The sequence below is a fragment of the Anopheles funestus genome, chromosome 2RL (genome assembly GCF_943734845.2).
Source record: "Anopheles funestus chromosome 2RL, idAnoFuneDA-416_04, whole genome shotgun sequence".
NCBI lineage: Eukaryota > Metazoa > Arthropoda > Insecta > Diptera > Culicidae > Anopheles > Anopheles funestus.
The window spans coordinates 79,450,243-79,467,733 of NC_064598.1; the positions used below are offsets into that span (position 1 = coordinate 79,450,243).

A 17,491-nucleotide genomic window follows, 5' to 3' on the forward strand; every position below is an offset into this window, starting at 1 on the left:
ATGATCCCTTCGAGTGACATGGCTTTTCGAGCAGCTACCAGTACCAGCAGTACCAGTACATTTTTTAAAAATCCAATGCTTTTACCCATTCGTTAATTGTTGAGAACACATTTTCTTAGCCATGGAACAAATTAAAAGCACACCCTTTCGTACGTGTAGAAATTATGCCGCTCCTATATTTATTATTCAAAAAGGAAAATACGTATTCAGCACAAAGAACAAACGATTATTGAATGAACTATTTCAGGAGTTTTTTGTTATGATGTTGCAAATTACACTCCAATTTTACACCAAACAGGATTGGATGCACGCGTGCCATACATTTGCGTATTCGTTATTCGTTCTGCTGCGCTTAAAATCCATCATCATCCTCCTCGGCCATCTCCTTTGCAAGCTCCAAATCCTGCTGCTCCCGTTCCCTTCTCTCCTCGGCGCTTTCCAGCTCCTTGCCGTACGACTTGGGTGGGTATCGCATCGCCTTCACGCTCTGATTGTGCAAATCCAAACAGAACGAAATACGCTGATGGAAAGCGAGCTGAGGTTCACGTGTGGAGTAAATGTCGGTGCTCTCCTTGCTGCGCATATAACCTTTCTCGGGATCTAGCGTTGCTTCGATGACTCCGTCACGGATTGCTTTCGCGACAATGAATTCCGCATCTTCGGGAGAGTCCAGTCCCAGCTTGCGAGCTATATCTTGCGGGCTGATGCGCGAGTAGGCCAGACCGATCGAACGAATAGCGGTTTTAATGACGTTATGACGCAAACGGATGATCAGCGTGAACGTGTGATCCTGGCGAAACTGTTCGCCAAAGTTTTCCAACACCTCCCCGAAACGCTGCAGATTGCCCATTCGTACCGCCTGCGTAAGCTGGAAATACGGTCCAAGCGAACGGCGCAAGGCAGCCTGTCGGAACACCTTTCGTTCGGGAATATCGCCAAGTAGCAGCTCCACGACGATCACCAACTTTTGCACCGTTTGGCGGAAACCAACGGCCGCCTGTTGTGGTGCTTTCCTTAGCGCCTGTACCAACTGCTTGTGCGCCACACTGTACTCCAGCTTTGCCGCCTTAATGCGTCCCAGATAGTAGAGAAAACGGGCACACTCATTGTTGCTGGCTGTTTCGGGGAAAACCGATTTGTTCACCAGCTTGTCAGCCTGGTCGTACAGCGAGTAGTGCAAATAGTTACGTAGCAGACAGTTGATCAGCACGGCCTGTCCCTCGAAATCGTTCCGCAAAGTGGCCGTACGTAGCCGAGAGTGTAAAAATGAGCGAATGCTTTCCAGATCGTTGTTTAGTTCAGCTACGCGGGAGTGGTAGAAATAGCACTTGGCAGCAATCAAATCCAATGACCGACGATTCTGACCCACAATTTTCGTCATCAGATCCTGCGAACATTTGGTCGCCTTCGGCAGATCGTTCTTATCCAGCAGGCGCACCAATAGCAACAAATGGAAGTAAGCGTCAACCTCCGGCAATGGACTCTTGATAGCTGCCCGTGGACGTGGCAGTTCCGGTTCCTGTGCTCCCGCCGGATAGTCCTCGATATACACCATTATACCGTCCCGTTCTGATCCGGCTGGATAGAGCTGTACGGCTAACGATCGTACCACGACCAGGGCCAACTTTCGGCGCGTTGTCGGAAGCGAACGCAGAACGCGCAGAATGAAGCGGGGCTCCTTACTTACGACTGCCTTGTCGATCTGTCGGGCATGGTCACGGATTTCCTGAACCGCGAGCAGTTCGGCGTCTTTCTTGGCCGTTTCCGCATCTTCTGCACTCTCCATCTCCACATCCACGATGGGATCGGTTGATGCGGCAGCCGCAGTTGTTGTCTGAGAAACCATCGCTGCAAACAAATGAACAAACGAATCTAAACCTCACTGAACGTGTTTCCTTTCAATGCACTCGGGATGCGCCGCTGGTTTTTCCGCGAATGTTCACACAAAATTAATTTGCGAGAAGGACGATGTGTTTTGTGTGTGTTTTGTGCCAAGTCATGGAAATTCGAGCACTTCGTTCGCTTTTGTCATCTTTGTCCTGCAGTTGTATGACGTTTGCTGCGTTTTCGATCCTGCTGATTATACTGTCTCGTTGAAAGTGTGAACCGTACAGTGCGGTTACCTACTCTGAGTAAAAAATGAAATAAACTATCGTTCCACATCAACCAACAAATGACAGTTTCGTGTCCCTCATTGAGACGGCGAACCTGACCAATTGTGATCAGCAGGTACTAATCGTTTCGGACCGAGGAAAAACATTATTGCTGTGGATATTTTGTTAAATTTCGTATGAAAAAGGTCCACTGCAGTTCGTAACGACCATCCAACAAGCTCGATAAAGATGTGGGCAGACACGTTGCTGATTGTTTTCATATCCATTTTCACCGCTCTGCTAGGAGAAGGTAATGTTGAACTATTGAGGCAATATTGTATAGATTAGTGCCGCAGTACTGGTGGATTTGATTGATTCCACCCTTCCGTACAACGTTGTTGCAGGTCTAACCTGGGTGATGGTTTATCGTACGGAGAAATACCAAAAGCTCAAAGGGGAGGTCGAGAAGCAGAGCAAAAAGCGTAAGTTTCCGGCACGATGTATCCGCTGCTTCTATTTTTGGCTAATGGTGTTTTGTTTGTTTGCAGTGGAAAAGCGTAAAGAAACCCTTGGCGAATCGCTAGATAAAAATCATAAGAAGAAAATAGAACGCGATGAAGAGAAGCTAAAGAACAACAACCGCGATCTCTCGCTAGTGAAGATGAAATCAATGTTTGCTATTGGTTTTGCTTTCACCGCACTACTCAGCATGTTCAACAGCATGTAAGTTTGGTCGGCACGTTATTCAAATTACAACCGTATGTAATGTTTTACTTTTTTGGTGGTTTGCACATAGTTTCGATGGACGAATCGTAGCTCGCTTACCCTTCGTGCCAATCTCGTGGATCCAGGGACTGAGCCATAGAAATCTGCCCGGTGAGGATTACACAGAATGTTCCTTCATCTTTCTCTACATCCTCTGCACGATGTCTATCCGGCAGAACATCCAAAAGATGCTTGGCTTTGCGCCGTCGCGTGCTGCAAGCAAGCAGGCGGGCGGTTTGTTCGGTCCAACGCCGGGACAGTTCAAGTAATGGTGCCGTACTCTCTGAACCCCTGCCACGGGTTAGCCATGAATATTCTGAATGGCAAATTAATTTAACATCAAAACCAGACATGTTGCGCGTTTATTTAAAAGACCAGCGATTACGCATACGTCGTCGCTTCGTTATTTCTGTTTTCATCGCATTTTTTTGTGAGTTAATGTAGCGTAGGATTCGTGTTTGTCGATGGATTAGATTGCGCGAGGTTGAATAAATCCTTGCGTCGAAAAGAAGAAAACAGGTGTGTAAAACGATATATTTATATTTCATACAATGATTGTTACAATCATCATAACAAAACTTCCTAACATTCGTGCACCTTTGGACTAGAAAATGTTAGCCTCGAACATTGGTTGATCGATGATGATCCTATCGAAGCCGAAACGCGTGAGGTCTACTGATCGGAACCCACCGTCTATGATCATCTCCGAAACGGCTCTTCCTACTGCTGGTGTTTGTTGAATGCCTAAACAATGATTAGCGAATATTCTTCAATTAAACACTGTTCTGCGTGTAAAGCTGCGCAAATGATCACTTACCATGCCCACTAAACCCGGTAGCGATGTAGAGATTGTTGTAGTACGGATGAGGTCCCACAATGCCGTTTTCATCGAACGTGTTGAACTCGTAGTAACCGGCCCAGGCGTTTTTCACCTTTATCGCTTCGAAACTCGGCACCAAATGGGCTAGATTTGGCCATACGGTTTTTTCGAAAAATCCATGATCAACATCCAATGTATCCACCGGTGGTTCCTCTTCCGGTAGTGGACTTTTGCCGCCCAAATAGTTACCGCCCAGTCCGTCCCGCCTGAAATACGTTCCACTCGGATCAATGGTAAGTGGTGTGTTAATTCCCGGACCTTGATCATTTTCGCATTGAAACACGTAAACAAAACGCTTCCTTGGTTCCACCGGCAGCGGTATCGATAGCATTCCTTTCCCCGTGCCTATCCTGGCCATCCTTGCAATCGCTCCCGATTGAGCACCGGCAGCAATGACGGCGATCGCAAACTTTATCTCTCGCATTTCACCGTCCTTCATCTTTACGTACGCTCGATTGATTCCTTCGTAGGCGCCTTCCTCGATGCCTTCGGCCAAAATGTCCGGCTGTCGTTCAAAGCCAAACCCAACCATTTCACCCTCCACGTAATGCGCACCATACTCGGTGGCACGCTTTCGGAAGCCAGAAAGCAGCGCCCACGGATCAAACCAGCCTTCCTTCTCCAACCCATGACACCCAAGCACGATGCCATCCGTGTTCATCCAGGGAAAGCGCTGTTTTAGACGACTTGCCGTTAAAAGCTCATTTTTTGCACCGAGCGCACACTGTAGCTTGGAGTTTTGTTCCAGCTGTTCCGCACCCGCTTCGCTAGCCAGCAGCAAATACCCGTGCGGGGTAAAGTTTAAATCGACGTCCTCGCCGAGATAGTCCTTGCTGTTGCGCATAAAATCGGCCCCGAATAGGCTCATTTGGATGTTTTCTACGATTGAAAACTGTTGCCGCAGTCCCCCAACCGATAGACAGGTTGAAGCCTGTGCGTAAGTCGAATCCTTTTCGACCACCACCACGTTTAGACCTTCGCGAGCACGCTTCTTGAGCCAATACGCAATCGAAGATCCTACTCCGCCGCCACCGATTACAAGAATGTCACAGTGAGATTGAAAATCGTCTCTCCGGTACCTTTGAAGATAGTTTTCGATCGATTCCGAAGATTTGTCTTTTGAATCGTTTTTACTTAAATTACGCGGCAGAATGAATTTTTTCACACGCTGCACATCGTTGCCGAGAAGTTTCAGTGTCCGTGAGATAGGATTATCCTTATTTGCTTCCACCTGGTCAGAAAGATCGCCACTGTTGCTGGTGTCGCCTTTATTTCCCTTATCCGATGAGCCATAGTATCTGGTGTTGCTTGCTGCTGGGGTTTGTCTTCTTGCATACCGCAAAATACCCAATTTCGATGACCTTCTTTGCAGCATCTGAAACATGTTTGGTCACACTTTGCGTTTGCTTTTTTGTGTAGCGATTGTGCCTTCTGATACGCAGTTCAGTTACAGATTCCAAACGATTCGCTTGGGGCGTGAATGGTTCAATATAAGCCCGTACTTATCTTATCAGCTGCGGACTGGATGATGGAAGTATTGTTTTTATTTGATTACATTACGGGTACATGTTTGTCCTGGAACATCAGCAGATGGGCCTGATACGCTGTCTAGTAAGGCAATTACAACGCAGATTTTCAATAGAACAGCAAGCACTTATTTTTTAGAGGTTTATCTATTTATGATATCGTTTAGTACAACTTTAATTTTCAAGTAGAAAAGAACATTTTGCACGATTTTCCGTTTGCACCGGCTGACGATTTGTTTATGTTACTTCACAGCATGCTGTCGGTAGGAGGCTGGTACATATTTTTTTCCTTAGCCCATTGTGATACAACCTGTGACAGTTGCGAGCAACACAATGCAAATGCTGGTCCAGCAAATAAACAGCGCACGGTGGGAAGTGTTACAAAACAGGCTATTGTTTTGTAATCGATTTTCGTCTGTTGTTTTCTAATTTTTTTTACCATGCTTAAGTTAGAAAACGGTCGGGGATTAGTGAAGAATCACGCCGCAAAATCGATCTCTTGGTGTGTCATGTGGACTTAAACCTGTCATGTGCACGGTCCTCGTGTATTTCCGTCGCATCGTACCATCCACCCATTTTCAATGTTGTGTTGGACACTGGCCCATCTGTATCGCAGGGCAATCTTCACATCATCCGTATCACGATCGTTGTATCCTTTCGCAGGATATTCTATCCGCCACGGTTCAAACTTTACGCCGAAGCAGCGTTTCACCATGCGGACCGCCTATTTCAAACAGCTGCCCGGTGAGGAGCAGTGTCAGATCAGCTTTCACCTGCTGCTCGACCAGTACAAGATAGACAAAGTGTTCAACTTTAATCGCAGTCTGACCGAGCAGATTGACAACAGCCTGGAACGGATTCGGGCGAACGTGGAGAAAGAGTTCCAGAAGAAAAATAAACGGAAAAAGGCAAAAAAGCAACCAACGCAACCAACCGACGATAATGCACCAGCTGGCGACCAGAACACATCGGTACCGGCAGACGTACCGATAGTCGTGTCTCTCGGTACGGATGAGGAAAAGATTACCAATATGACCATCGCAGATATACTAGCAAAGTTTGACGCTGGCCAATACCCAAATGTGCAGCTTACTATACTAGACGAAAACTTCCAAGTTTCCTACAACAGTCCAGAGGTACATACGGTCAAATTGCCTACATCAATGTTGGCTGATTTTTATGTGTGTCCATCCCGGCTCGAACTGCATTTTGCAACACGCGAATGTAGCACGTACAGTTGGTCCAGAGGACAGATGCCAGAGTCGGGCAATGCGCAACAAATCCACTGGGAGCAGGTCAGCACGGAGTTGACGTACATGGTACAGAAGACTGACGTTGGGTATCATCTAAAGTTTAGCTGCACACCGAAGGATTCCGCTGGGCGGACTGGTCCAACGATGGAAATTATCTCGCCGCAACCGGTACAGGCCGGACCGGGGCTGTGCCCGTTCGAGGTGCGCCATCTGTTTACACAGCAGAAGCTAAAGGATGGCCAGTTTCGAGTGGTGTCTTACAATTTACTTGCCGAGCTGTACTCCGACAGCGACTACAGTCGGACTGTTCTGTTCGCTTATACACCACCGTACGCGCTAGAAATCGATTACAGGAAGCAACTGTTCGTAAAGGAACTACTCGGCTACCGGGCAGATATCGTATGTTTGCAGGAGGTGGACACAAAAATATTCAGCCTGGATTTGGTGCCTATTTTTCAACAGAAAAACCTTGCCGGTCACTATCAAGCAAAGCGCAATGTTGCAGAAGGTTTGGCAACGTTTTACGATGTGAATAAGTTCGAGTAAGTTCTTCCGGAATTGATACTTTTCCCTTTCTGTTACTAAATGCAATTCCATATTCGTTTTGTAGGCTACTCGAAAAGGATGGCGTTATCATCAGCGAGATTTTGCAACGTTATCCGGAGCTATGGAACCAGATAAAGGATAACAAACCGTTGGTAGATCGGATCGAGAACAGATCGACCGCTTTGCAGCTTACCCTTTTGCGTAGTAAACACGATACGAGCAAGCATTTGCTAGTGGCCAATACGCATCTGTATTTCAGCCCAGATGCTGACCATGTGCGTTTGCTACAGATAGGGTACGCCATGCTGTACATACGCGAACAGTACGAACGGATCGGTCAACAGTACAATTTACAGGAGTCCGCATTAGCTTTGCTGTTTTGTGGCGACTTTAACTCGGTGCCGGAGTGTGGCATCTACAAGCTCATGACGGAACGCTTTGTTGGGCCGGACTTTGCCGACTGGGAAAGCAATACGGAGGAAGCGGCCAAAAACGTTACACTATCGCAACCGTTCAAGATGGCTTCGGCCTGTGGATGTCCAGAGTTTACTAATTATACGGTGGGATTCGCTGCATGCATTGACTACATCTTCTACCAGAAAGGATTTTTGAACGTGAACGATGTTATTCCGATGCCAAGCCGAGAAGAGCTATCGATGTATGAAGCAATACCTTCGCCCGTCTTTCCTTCGGATCACGTTGCGCTGGTCGCAAACTTGGAGTGGACCGGGTAGATTGGTTTAAGCGTTTCACAGAACATTGAAACGAAAGTTTGCTTAATTCATTTGGTCATCAAAAGCTTGAGCCGTTGTTGTAAAATCTGGATGCAATATAAATTATGCAAAAAAGGTTCAGTTTAATTCTTCTCTTTCTTAACCATCTTGAAAGCATTCTTGCTACATGAGGAGAAAAATATTATTCCCAAATAATCTGCATGTTGTCTCCAAACAAAATAATGTTTATATGTTATCCATTTATGTCTCTATTTCACGAACCAGTCAGAGTAAATTACTCTCTATACTATGCTCATTTTCCATCATGATCGACAGAATGTCCGATGATTCATTTATATGGCTCACATCGAGCACGTTATGTTCCCGGTAATACAGTTCGAATGGCACAGTTGCCATGGTGCCATAGTTCAACGAAACGATGCAGTTGCATGTTCCCTTCTGATTGATCGAGATCGTACGAATGGTATCTGCTAAAGTGGCCAAAAACAGAGCCCGCTGAAAGTCTTGCTTGTTTTGCGCATCGTTAGGATTCGATGTGGTCAACAGATCAAACGATTCGACTATAATTAAACCCGGCACGCAGTTGGTCCAGCGTTGTATATCGAGCAGGCGCTTCAATGCAGCATCGATCGTTTGAACGTAGATAAAGGTGATCATTTTGAACAAATCACTAAATTGTTCCCGGATGCTGGTTGCCACCCGTTCTATGGGTTTCTGGGTGAAGAACAGAACGCGAAACCCGGTATGTGTATACTTGATGGCCGCATCGAACAGGATGTCTTGAAGGTGGTCTGATTTATCCGGTTGTCCACGGATCAGCAGCATTGACCGGCGGAGGGCATGTTCCATTGGAAGAGCCATCGCACATCAGTGCTGGAGGGCAGAGCGTTTATTTAAAAGGAAAGTTTGGAATTGTAGATAAGAAATGGAGGAAAAATAGAACTTACGACATGCACACCGTACGAGCTATTTTGAATGGAAATGTTTCATTCATCCCGTTTGACGTTTCTCCAAGCACGTCGTTTGACAGATGTTTGTTGTTTTCTTCTTACGTAAACACCTGCAAAAAAAACATCAGCCGGTGCAAACCTTGCTCAGAATTCGCGATGTCGGTGGTGGGTTTCGTGTCACGATTCGTCACATGCGGCCAAAATCTAGCTGGGCATCGGGTAAGCAATCGGTTCCGGAGTACAGCAACTCCATTAACCTTGCAGCATTAAATTTATTTGCTTTCTCTTGTCTCTCTAGCTTCAACAAGTTCGTAACAAGTGGGCTGACTGGCGTATGATCAAGGATCACAAACGTCGGCAGTGTGTGGTGCAGCATGCTGATGCCCGTCTGCGGGTAAACTCGCTCAGGAAGAATACGATCTTGCCGATTGAATTAAGGGAAATTGCCAGCAAGGAGATTGATGCATTTCCGCGAGACTCGTCGTTGGTGCGTGTACGCGAGCGATGTGCTGTAACTTCACGACCGCGTGGTATCGTACACCGGTGGCGGGTCAGTCGTATCGTGTGGCGTCATATGGCAGACTACAATAAGCTGTCCGGTGTTCAGCGAGCTATGTGGTAGCTGCTGGAGTGGATAGATGATAGACGACACATTAGAGTTATACATTAAGTGCTGCTGTAGTTGAAAGAAACGGGGAAGAGGCGTATCAAAATCAGGCCTGAAGATGTTTGATGTCTGTATTGAACTCCTGATCTTTTCCATATCTTTAAACGGTTAATAAGAATCCCATTAATCAAAACAAATCATACTTTCGTATAAACTTTCTCATTAACTAATTATCTACCGAAATGGATGTTCAGTGTTCGGAGATTACGAACAAAAAAAAAGTTTACAAAAACAACCCTCTTTTGACAGAGCAACTTCCTTCTGCGAAGATAAATTTGTATCTCTTTCATCCATTTCAGTACAGAAGGCTGACAGAGCGCAATCTTATCAGCTGTTGTATTTTGTTCTGTGGCATAGCTGCTGTCCCTGCGATCGGTTTTCCTATCTCGTGCAACAACATTCGCATACGAACATTTCACTTTCACTTTTGTGGGGCCGACCTTTTCCGCAACAACGCACGATCAACAAGGAACTGGTTTCATACACCCAAAACCGCAACCAGGTTCCCCAGTGGTAACAGTGGAAACCATTGTGCCCATTAAGCGCTCGCACTGCTTACGTGGAGCACAAGTCGGGTTCTTTCGTGGGCGAATACGAAATTTGCCCCGTAATTGTGCTGGTGCCTTTTCATACACGTAAGAGCGAAGCCCATTCTTTTTTGTACCAGTTCCGTGTCATTAGTTTGTCCTTCCGAAACGTGTACGTTGTTCTACAGCTGAAACCTTTGGTTTTTTTAAGGGAAGTCCAAAGGTCAAAGTTTGCCACCAAATGAACATGACTCGCTTGATTCAGTCTCGAACCGCGGCTTCACCACTCGGGAGAGTTTTAACATCGTCCAGTGCACCACCAGTGGGTAAAATGGTTCCAACTTCATCCCAGCAAACGTACGGAACATCGGCAACGGCAGGTCCGCTTGCGCTCCAACGCCAACCCGTCCCGAAACTCTCCGATACGATGCAGAAACTGGTGCGGTCTATCGAACCGCACGTCGATGCAAACACGCTAGCCGGAACCAAGCGTGCCATCGAACAGTTTACCGTGTCGGGTGGTATTGGGCAAAAATTGCAAGCTTTGCTGGAACAACGTGCAGCGCAAAAGGATAACTGGCTTGCGGATTGGTGGCTGCGGAGTGCTTACATGGAGTACAGGGATCCGGTCATTGTTTACTCGAGCCCGGGCCTTGTCTTTCCCAAAGCTAATTACAAAACAACTGACGAACAGTTGCTGTACGCGGCAAAAATGGTTTCAGCGGCACTCGCCTACAAAATGCTTATCGATGGTGGCAAAATTAAGCCGGAAATGATGGGTAAGATACCGTTGGATATGTCACAGTACGAGAAGATCTTCGGTACATGTCGTATTCCGGGGAAGGATCGCGACTCGGTGCAGTACAACCCACGATCGAGACACATCGTGGTAGCGTGCAATAATCACTACTATCGACTTCCGGTGTTCACTTCTGCGGGGGGTATTGCTAGTGAGGGACAAATTCTCACCGAACTGAAGAAGATCGTAGCAAAGGAAGGTAACAATCGGGCCAGTCCTCTTGGTATCCTGACCGCTAATCAACGGGATAGTTGGGCGAGTGCGTACGAAACGTTGATGGCCGATCCGATCAATCGATCGTCGGTGGAAAGCATCCAGCAGGCACTGTTTGTTTTGTCGATCGATCGCGAACTACCACAAAAGTCTGGAACTGATCATATCGTAACGGCAAGCGATCTCCTAATACACGGTGGAGGATCGAACGCTAACGGTGGTAACCGATGGTACGACAAAACGATCCAATTGGTCGTAGCACCGAACGGCATTAACGGTCTGACGTACGAACATTCCCCCGCCGAAGGACAACCGATCGCGGTAATGACGGACTTCTTGCTCGAGTATATTAACAACGGAAAGAGTCTCAATACGAAGGATCAAGTCGAGCTTAAGGATGGAGCAGTTAAGTTAACCCTTAACGTAACACCTGCGTTGCAATCGGAAATTGAACAAGCGGCTAATTTTGTTGATAAACTAGCCGCAGACATACAGATGGACTACGTACACTTTACCGACTATGGAAAGGGCTTCATTAAGACGCAGCGCATGAGTCCCGATAGCTACATCCAGATGGCAATTCAGTATGCATTCTATCGACTGCATCACACTCCTGGCGCTCACTACGAATCGGCCCAGAATCGGATGTATGTGCACGGCCGCACCGAAACGATACGCTCGTGTTCGGTTGAATCGATTGCTTTCGCACGAGCGATGCTAGAACCGAAACAGGATGGACCGACCAAACTGGAAGCAATGAAGGCTGCCATCAACGCGCACAAGGCATACGTATCGATGGCAATCCAAGGGCAGGGAGTAGATCGACATTTGCTCGGATTGAAGCTGACGGCGAAGGAGAATGGGCTGACCGTGCCGGAACTCTTTTCCGATCAAGGCATACAGCGTAGCGCGCATATGCGGCTTTCCACTAGCCAGGTGGCATCACGGTACGACGCATTCATGTGCTATGGCCCACTAACGCAGGATGGATACGGATGCTGCTACAATCCGAAGGAGGACGATATGTGGTTCGGCGTGTCAGCGTTCCGTTCGAACAAAGAAACGGATCTAGCGCGGTTCCGAGTGAGCTTGCAGGAGGCCTTGCGTGAAATGTACGAAGTGTTGGTCTTGTACGGCGAGAAGCCTAAGGCCAAGTTGTGAGCGACTCGCGTTGTAACCAGATTCACAAGTTTTTTTTGAGTTTTTGTTTGTTTCAATGGCCTTTGATATCTTTTGGATGCTGTTTTTTTAGTACTAAGCTAAAGTGTTTATCCTTCTACTGTTTGAAGCTCTTGCAATAAAACTGACTGATTTTAAATAAAATATAACTGGTGATGGATTTCAGAATATTCTTAATTGTGCGTATTGCCTTATTGTTTTTGCGTATAGAAGGGATATACGGAATCCTAATGGGGCAATTTCCCAAACCCGCTGGGACCAATTTCAGGATTTTATCGACAAAATAAAAAAAAACTACCAACTAGTAATCAGTTCCCGCGTTCGGTCATCAGTGTTTAAACATGAACAAATCTTGTATTTTGGTGCATGCTTAGGCTAAATACTAAACGTTTTGTTAATATTTTTATTCCATTTTGTTTTGTTTTGTTTCAAAAGTACACCAAATTATCAAGCCTTACTAAAATATAGTTTAATTAACTGTTATCATACTCTAATGCTATTGAACATCAATAGAATCGTGAAATTGGTCGTGACAACCAACACACTTTTATTAGCAGATGTACAAACAGCGAAGGAATTTTCATTCAATCGTTTGAATGTACACTTCGTGCCGATTTGGGCACAAATGATACATGCTTATGAGAAAGAGGGTTAACGGAATAATAATTGTACAGTGATTGATTGTTTTTGCTATAGACTTGTTTGAAATTTCTTTAGTTATTAAAATTCATCACTCTTACTAAAATTATGGATGTAAAGTTATAATAATGGTAGCATTTAAGAAATGTTAACCAAAATGCTAGACATTTTCAAACTAACATGCGCAATACATAGCGCACCGGAGCGGCATCGATTATTTATCAATCTTTTAAATAACGTTTGCACCACTATACGATGGGATAGCGCACACACAGGTACGGGATTTATTCCACACACTTTTTATCGTCCTTCAACTATAAGAGGGAAAAGATGAAATGTTTCAGTACAAGCTCTAATTTGAAGATGTGTCTTCAGTATCTCAGGGTTACTCACTGTAAGAGGAGAGGTCGATTTCGTCCGGCAGCTCGTTAATGTTCACATCGAACCGATCCTGTACATCGTTCAGAATCTTTGCGTCTGCCTCATCCGAGATGAACGTGATGGCAAGACCCTTGGTACCGAAACGACCGGCACGGGCCACTCGATGCAGATAGGTATCCGAATCTTCCGGCATATCGTAATTGAACACGATGTTCACACGCTCAATATCCATACCGCGACCGAACAGATTCGTGGCAACGAGGATACGCTTTTGGAAATCCTTAAACTGTTGGTACCGTGACAAACGTTCTTCCTGTACCATGCCACGATGGATACCAATGGCGGGGAAATTTTGCTCTGTTAGCAACTGTGCCAGGGCCATGCAACGTTGAACGGATTTGACGAAAATAACCACCTAGGATAAAAGAATCGAAAATGCATATACAATTCTAGTAGCAAAGTTTCTCACACAACGGTAAAGCGTCTTTGTGTCCTACCTGATTGAACTCCAACACATCAAGCAATTCGAAGAGTTTTTTGTTCTTTTCGTTTTCCTTCAGCTTCACATAATGTTGCTGCAGACCGTGCAAAGTTAGCTTGGTTTCGTCGTCAACATACACTTCCATCGGCTAAAGATGGATTATTCGCGACAATAGTAACATAGCGGATAGAAAAAGAAACGAAGAGAGGATATGCAACATAATTAGACCGACTGGTTAATTTGATGATTTTGCCGATTAAAAAAAAATGCATTTTTAATTTTACTGCCCGGTCTAACTACTACACTGGTTCGGCTTCGGAAAAGTCGCATCGGAACATTGAATACGTAGTAACATAGTTTAGGCACTCCAAATTGAGGTAGGTCATAAAACACGTTAAACACCACACCGACCACTACAGACCGCGGATAACTTATTTCTTTGTTATCTTTTCTCTCGAATCATTATCGTAAATCTACTCGGTCATACCTGCTATACCTGGCTTAGTAGACTAAGCTTTTTTTAGCTTTATAAAATTGTAATACTTTATCTAAACAGCACGATAAGATGATCATTGGCCATTCGCTGCCAATAGTAAAGCAAGAACGTTTTGAAACTAAACATGACAACTAATCGTACGGTTCGATTAAAATTGAATTGGCTTGTGAATCGGAGTGGCGATTAACGTGTTAATTAATGCAATATCGTTTAAGGAGCCCATAATGACATGAATTTACTGGGAAATGTTTGCTTCCTTTGTTATTTAAAAACAAAACAACTACATGAAATCCAGTTGCAAACGATCGCATCTAGACCACCAAATTTGTAGACGATTTTACGGTAAAGTTTGCACATATATCGTGGGGAAAGTTTGACCAAAAACTAGGATATGTTAGAACGTTCGGCAAGGAATGCTAATTCGAATCAGCCCTTCCATTCCAGGATGCCAATGAACATAGGAATACGTCTCAAAAGTTCTCTACCAGCTTGGCGAGAGGAAATCCCTTCCTGCATCTGCTTCTGTAACGATATAAATGGCTTATGGATGTTGTTAGCTATTATCTACGATTATTGCTACATACGGCTCCTTCTCCACAATTCCGCTGGATGCCTGGATGGATGCAGCAACACAGAGAACCATCGGATCAATTTGTCAACATATCATCGCACCGTCGGCCCAGGACACGTCTCATCATCATTTAGATCCCAATTGGAGTGCGCCTCTCGTGCACGATTCATCGATGTTGATTCGATTTTTTAATGCTTCTATATGCAACCGTCCAGTAGCGTTGCGCGACCAAGACATGATGCGAGTCGCATTGTTCTGCATATTCCATACGAATTTCTCGCGCAATGCGGATGAACGACGATTTCGTTTGTTTTGCAGCTAGTGATTTTAACACCCTCACCGACTATTTGAATTGCTTAGCGTGTGATCGATCGCAAGGTGTAAATAATTTCTACATCACTTTAACAACTTGTGTGTTTTCGTTTGCTCGGGTTGGTTTGATTTAGAAAAATATTAAAATGTTTCGTATTATCGGGGTTGGTTTTGTTTTACGGAGGTAGTTGTAATTTTATACACCATTGCAGTAGCTGATTCTCTTTCGTTGATAGACATTGAGAAGCAGCAGCTGTTCGAGATCCTCAGGGCAATGAAGAGAGACTCCTTACCATTTGCTTTCAATCTTGCAAACCCCGCCCCGTGAGCAGGACCGGAAACGAATGCACGTCGATGCATATACATCCAATCCAAACCACTAGCTTCCAAAAAAGACTCCCAGAATTGTATACCGGATGGCATTGTATACGTTCAAGTGGCCACGATTGGCCAAAGGAGATGCTGGGATTTTATGGTGGTGTGGTGCAGTTTCATATACCGCGTGTCCGACGAGGACAACGATGACACGACAGCAGCAGCAACGGTAGAGTGGGTTGCCAACTTCAGTGAACTTGAGTGACAACTATTCGGCAAACTTTTCCCATCGACACAGTAACTTTCCGATCGCTTTATAACATTACGAGTAGCAGTAGTAGTAGTAGTAGTAGAGGTAGATGGGGAAGTAGAAGTAGTAGAACTAGTGGTGGTATTTACATCTTGCATGAACTTTTTGCACACCGGCCTAATTTCTTTGCTCAGTGTGGCGGAGAACATCATCACTTGCTTTCCGTGTGGTGTGTTACGGAAAATCTCCTGGACATCGCGGCGCATATCTGTATGAGCAGGAAGAGCACGAAAAAGCAAAAACATAACATTTAGAACATAAATATTGTCACATCGGCGTAAGAAGGTGAACAATGCGTTTTTTCAGTAAGTGATACAACGGTCGATCATTGCCTCGACTCAGTTGTCCCTATCTACTAAATGGTAATCAATTCATCATGCATAAGCTACGAAAAAGGTAAAGATAGTGTTTCGATTGGATAACTCACCTAACTGTTCGAGCATTTTGTCGCACTCGTCAAGTATGAAATGTTTCAGATTTTTCAGATTTAGCTTCTTGTTGCGGATAAGCGCCAACACGCGTCCGGGCGTTCCCACGATAATATGGGGTGTCGTCGTTTTCAGCACCTCCTCGTCCTTTTGGATTGGTAGCCCACCGAAAAATACGGCCACCTTGATGGTGGGCATGTACTTACAAAACCGCTCGTACTCCTTGCTAATCTGGAAAGCGAGCTCGCGCGTATGACACATAACCAGCACGTACGGCACGTTTTCGGTCGGTTCCAACTGCTGCAACGTGGCAAGCACAAATACAGCTGTCTTTCCCATACCCGACTTGGCCTGGCACAAAATGTCCATACCAAGCACAGCCTGTGGAATACATTCATGTTGCACTGAAAAGGAGAAACAAAGCAAACAGTCATTAGATTTAGTTTCGTTACCGTAGTTACGGTTACTAACAGCACGAGTGGCAGTTCTTTCATCAGATCATTATTCACAAATCTATCATTTCCTTAGATCAGATGTCCCTATCTACTAAAATTATGTGAAATCCTCATCATGTAAAAAAGCGGCTGTTTGATAATGAAAAATAAACTCCGATTTTTACCCACCTTCAGAGGGATGCTCGAAACCACAATCGACAATGGCGCGCAATATTTCGGGCTTCAGCAAAAAATCACGGAAACCGGAGCTGTGAATCGATACGTAAGTACCCTTCACATCCTTCTTCGGCTGTTCCGTGGTCTCTGCCACCACCTGCTCGGTCTGGTCCTCTTCCTCGTAATCTAATAGGTCTTCATTATCAGCCATTGCTTATGGGTGTGAGTGGTTTCGACGAAAGCTGTGAGAAAATAAATTAAGAGTAGAAAAAAGAATAAGAATCACCAATATCCACAACTACGCACTGTAATCTAAACAAGGGGCACGTGCCACACATCAATCAATAAGAAATTAAGCGAGCTACTTTATTTCGATAGAATATGTTTAAAAATTCACTAACGCCTACAGTGGAACCTCACACGGCAAATATCTTGGCTAAAGCGGCCGGTGGCGTTAGTTTCCGCCATTTTGAAACGCATGGATTTGATTCATCGCATTGGGCGGAGGAAATTCAATACAGATTTTAAGCAAAACACCAATCAAAACCGATACAAATTATGTTTGCACTGCACCTTTATCATTTATCTCTAGTTTTTAGTAAGCTAATAGCAGAATTTTAACAAATTATCAATAAATTTCTTACCAACAATAGAAGAACACGCGCGACACGCTCGGCTGCTAGGCAAAAAGTAGAGGAGTGAGAACAAAGCGGCAGTAGAAAGAGATGCAGTACCAAGCTGTCAAACTTCGGCAATTTTCGGAAACATCAAGCTAAGAACTCGACTCTAGACAACGTAAACGAAGAAGTTGCCAA

General features: G+C 45.1%; 8 protein-coding genes across 8 annotated transcripts; 4 read left to right on the forward strand and 4 right to left on the reverse strand.

Moving 5' to 3' along the window:
• Nucleotides 1-145: 145 nt before the first annotated feature.
• LOC125762666 (probable 26S proteasome non-ATPase regulatory subunit 3) lies at nucleotides 146-2,019 on the reverse strand. Its single transcript, XM_049425043.1, has one exon. The coding sequence runs from the start codon at nucleotides 1,844-1,846 to the stop codon at nucleotides 353-355; it is 1,494 nt and encodes a 497-aa protein (XP_049281000.1). The 5' UTR covers nucleotides 1,847-2,019; the 3' UTR covers nucleotides 146-352.
• A 160-nt stretch (nucleotides 2,020-2,179) lies between these two features.
• LOC125762674 (calcium load-activated calcium channel) lies at nucleotides 2,180-3,374 on the forward strand. The gene is made up of 4 exons (XM_049425054.1): nucleotides 2,180-2,403; nucleotides 2,498-2,575; nucleotides 2,642-2,816; nucleotides 2,890-3,374. The coding sequence occupies exons 1-4, from the start codon at nucleotides 2,343-2,345 to the stop codon at nucleotides 3,125-3,127; spliced, it is 552 nt and encodes a 183-aa protein (XP_049281011.1). The 5' UTR covers nucleotides 2,180-2,342; the 3' UTR covers nucleotides 3,128-3,374.
• An 8-nt stretch (nucleotides 3,375-3,382) lies between these two features.
• Nucleotides 3,383-5,500, reverse strand: LOC125762664 (FAD-dependent oxidoreductase domain-containing protein 1). The gene is made up of 2 exons (XM_049425041.1): nucleotides 3,676-5,500; nucleotides 3,383-3,602 (listed from the first exon to the last, which is right to left on the reverse strand). Exons 1-2 carry the CDS (start codon nucleotides 5,120-5,122, stop codon nucleotides 3,463-3,465), a joined length of 1,587 nt encoding a protein of 528 aa, XP_049280998.1. The 5' UTR covers nucleotides 5,123-5,500; the 3' UTR covers nucleotides 3,383-3,462.
• A 107-nt stretch (nucleotides 5,501-5,607) lies between these two features.
• Nucleotides 5,608-7,917, forward strand: LOC125762663 (2',5'-phosphodiesterase 12). The gene is made up of 2 exons (XM_049425040.1): nucleotides 5,608-7,059; nucleotides 7,128-7,917. The coding sequence occupies exons 1-2, from the start codon at nucleotides 5,846-5,848 to the stop codon at nucleotides 7,795-7,797; spliced, it is 1,884 nt and encodes a 627-aa protein (XP_049280997.1). The 5' UTR covers nucleotides 5,608-5,845; the 3' UTR covers nucleotides 7,798-7,917.
• On the reverse strand, nucleotides 7,683-8,829 carry LOC125762673 (uncharacterized). The gene is made up of 2 exons (XM_049425053.1): nucleotides 8,745-8,829; nucleotides 7,683-8,670 (listed from the first exon to the last, which is right to left on the reverse strand). The coding sequence occupies exon 2, from the start codon at nucleotides 8,656-8,658 to the stop codon at nucleotides 8,062-8,064; it is 597 nt and encodes a 198-aa protein (XP_049281010.1). The 5' UTR covers nucleotides 8,659-8,670; nucleotides 8,745-8,829; the 3' UTR covers nucleotides 7,683-8,061.
• Nucleotides 8,830-8,888: 59 nt separating this feature from the next.
• LOC125762676 (28S ribosomal protein S14, mitochondrial) lies at nucleotides 8,889-9,551 on the forward strand. Its single transcript, XM_049425056.1, has 2 exons — nucleotides 8,889-8,966; nucleotides 9,046-9,551. The coding sequence occupies exons 1-2, from the start codon at nucleotides 8,904-8,906 to the stop codon at nucleotides 9,367-9,369; spliced, it is 387 nt and encodes a 128-aa protein (XP_049281013.1). The 5' UTR covers nucleotides 8,889-8,903; the 3' UTR covers nucleotides 9,370-9,551.
• A 102-nt stretch (nucleotides 9,552-9,653) lies between these two features.
• Nucleotides 9,654-12,309, forward strand: LOC125762662 (carnitine O-acetyltransferase-like). Its single transcript, XM_049425039.1, has 2 exons — nucleotides 9,654-10,049; nucleotides 10,153-12,309. The coding sequence occupies exon 2, from the start codon at nucleotides 10,183-10,185 to the stop codon at nucleotides 12,112-12,114; it is 1,932 nt and encodes a 643-aa protein (XP_049280996.1). The 5' UTR covers nucleotides 9,654-10,049; nucleotides 10,153-10,182; the 3' UTR covers nucleotides 12,115-12,309.
• LOC125762669 (ATP-dependent RNA helicase WM6) lies at nucleotides 12,293-17,428 on the reverse strand. The gene is made up of 7 exons (XM_049425047.1): nucleotides 17,321-17,428; nucleotides 16,689-16,918; nucleotides 16,065-16,469; nucleotides 15,727-15,845; nucleotides 13,650-13,781; nucleotides 13,165-13,567; nucleotides 12,293-13,085 (listed from the first exon to the last, which is right to left on the reverse strand). Exons 2-7 carry the CDS (start codon nucleotides 16,885-16,887, stop codon nucleotides 13,072-13,074), a joined length of 1,272 nt encoding a protein of 423 aa, XP_049281004.1. The 5' UTR covers nucleotides 16,888-16,918; nucleotides 17,321-17,428; the 3' UTR covers nucleotides 12,293-13,071.
• Between the last annotated feature and the right edge of the window lie 63 nt (nucleotides 17,429-17,491).

Coding starts and splice junctions, on each gene's coding strand:
- LOC125762674 (XM_049425054.1), top strand. CDS start 2,343: ATGTGGGCAGACACGTTGCTGATTGTTTTCATATCCATTTTCACCGCT. Junction 2,576..2,641: donor CGAGAAGCAGAGCAAAAAGC/GTAAGTTTCCGG, acceptor GTTTGTTTGCAG/TGGAAAAGCGTAAAGAAACC. Junction 2,817..2,889: donor CTCAGCATGTTCAACAGCAT/GTAAGTTTGGTC, acceptor GTTTGCACATAG/TTTCGATGGACGAATCGTAG.
- LOC125762662 (XM_049425039.1), top strand. CDS start 10,183: ATGAACATGACTCGCTTGATTCAGTCTCGAACCGCGGCTTCACCACTC.
- LOC125762664 (XM_049425041.1), bottom strand. CDS start 5,122: ATGTTTCAGATGCTGCAAAGAAGGTCATCGAAATTGGGTATTTTGCGG. Junction 3,603..3,675: donor TACCGGGTTTAGTGGGCATG/GTAAGTGATCAT, acceptor ATCATTGTTTAG/GCATTCAACAAACACCAGCA.
- LOC125762673 (XM_049425053.1), bottom strand. CDS start 8,658: ATGGCTCTTCCAATGGAACATGCCCTCCGCCGGTCAATGCTGCTGATC.
- LOC125762676 (XM_049425056.1), top strand. CDS start 8,904: ATGTCGGTGGTGGGTTTCGTGTCACGATTCGTCACATGCGGCCAAAAT. Junction 8,967..9,045: donor AAAATCTAGCTGGGCATCGG/GTAAGCAATCGG, acceptor TTGTCTCTCTAG/CTTCAACAAGTTCGTAACAA.
- LOC125762669 (XM_049425047.1), bottom strand. CDS start 16,887: ATGGCTGATAATGAAGACCTATTAGATTACGAGGAAGAGGACCAGACC. Junction 16,470..16,688: donor TTTCGAGCATCCCTCTGAAG/GTGGGTAAAAAT, acceptor TCTCCTTTTCAG/TGCAACATGAATGTATTCCA. Junction 13,568..13,649: donor ATGTGTTGGAGTTCAATCAG/GTAGGACACAAA, acceptor CTTTTATCCTAG/GTGGTTATTTTCGTCAAATC.
- LOC125762663 (XM_049425040.1), top strand. CDS start 5,846: ATGTTGTGTTGGACACTGGCCCATCTGTATCGCAGGGCAATCTTCACA. Junction 7,060..7,127: donor TACGATGTGAATAAGTTCGA/GTAAGTTCTTCC, acceptor TTCGTTTTGTAG/GCTACTCGAAAAGGATGGCG.
- LOC125762666 (XM_049425043.1), bottom strand. CDS start 1,846: ATGGTTTCTCAGACAACAACTGCGGCTGCCGCATCAACCGATCCCATC.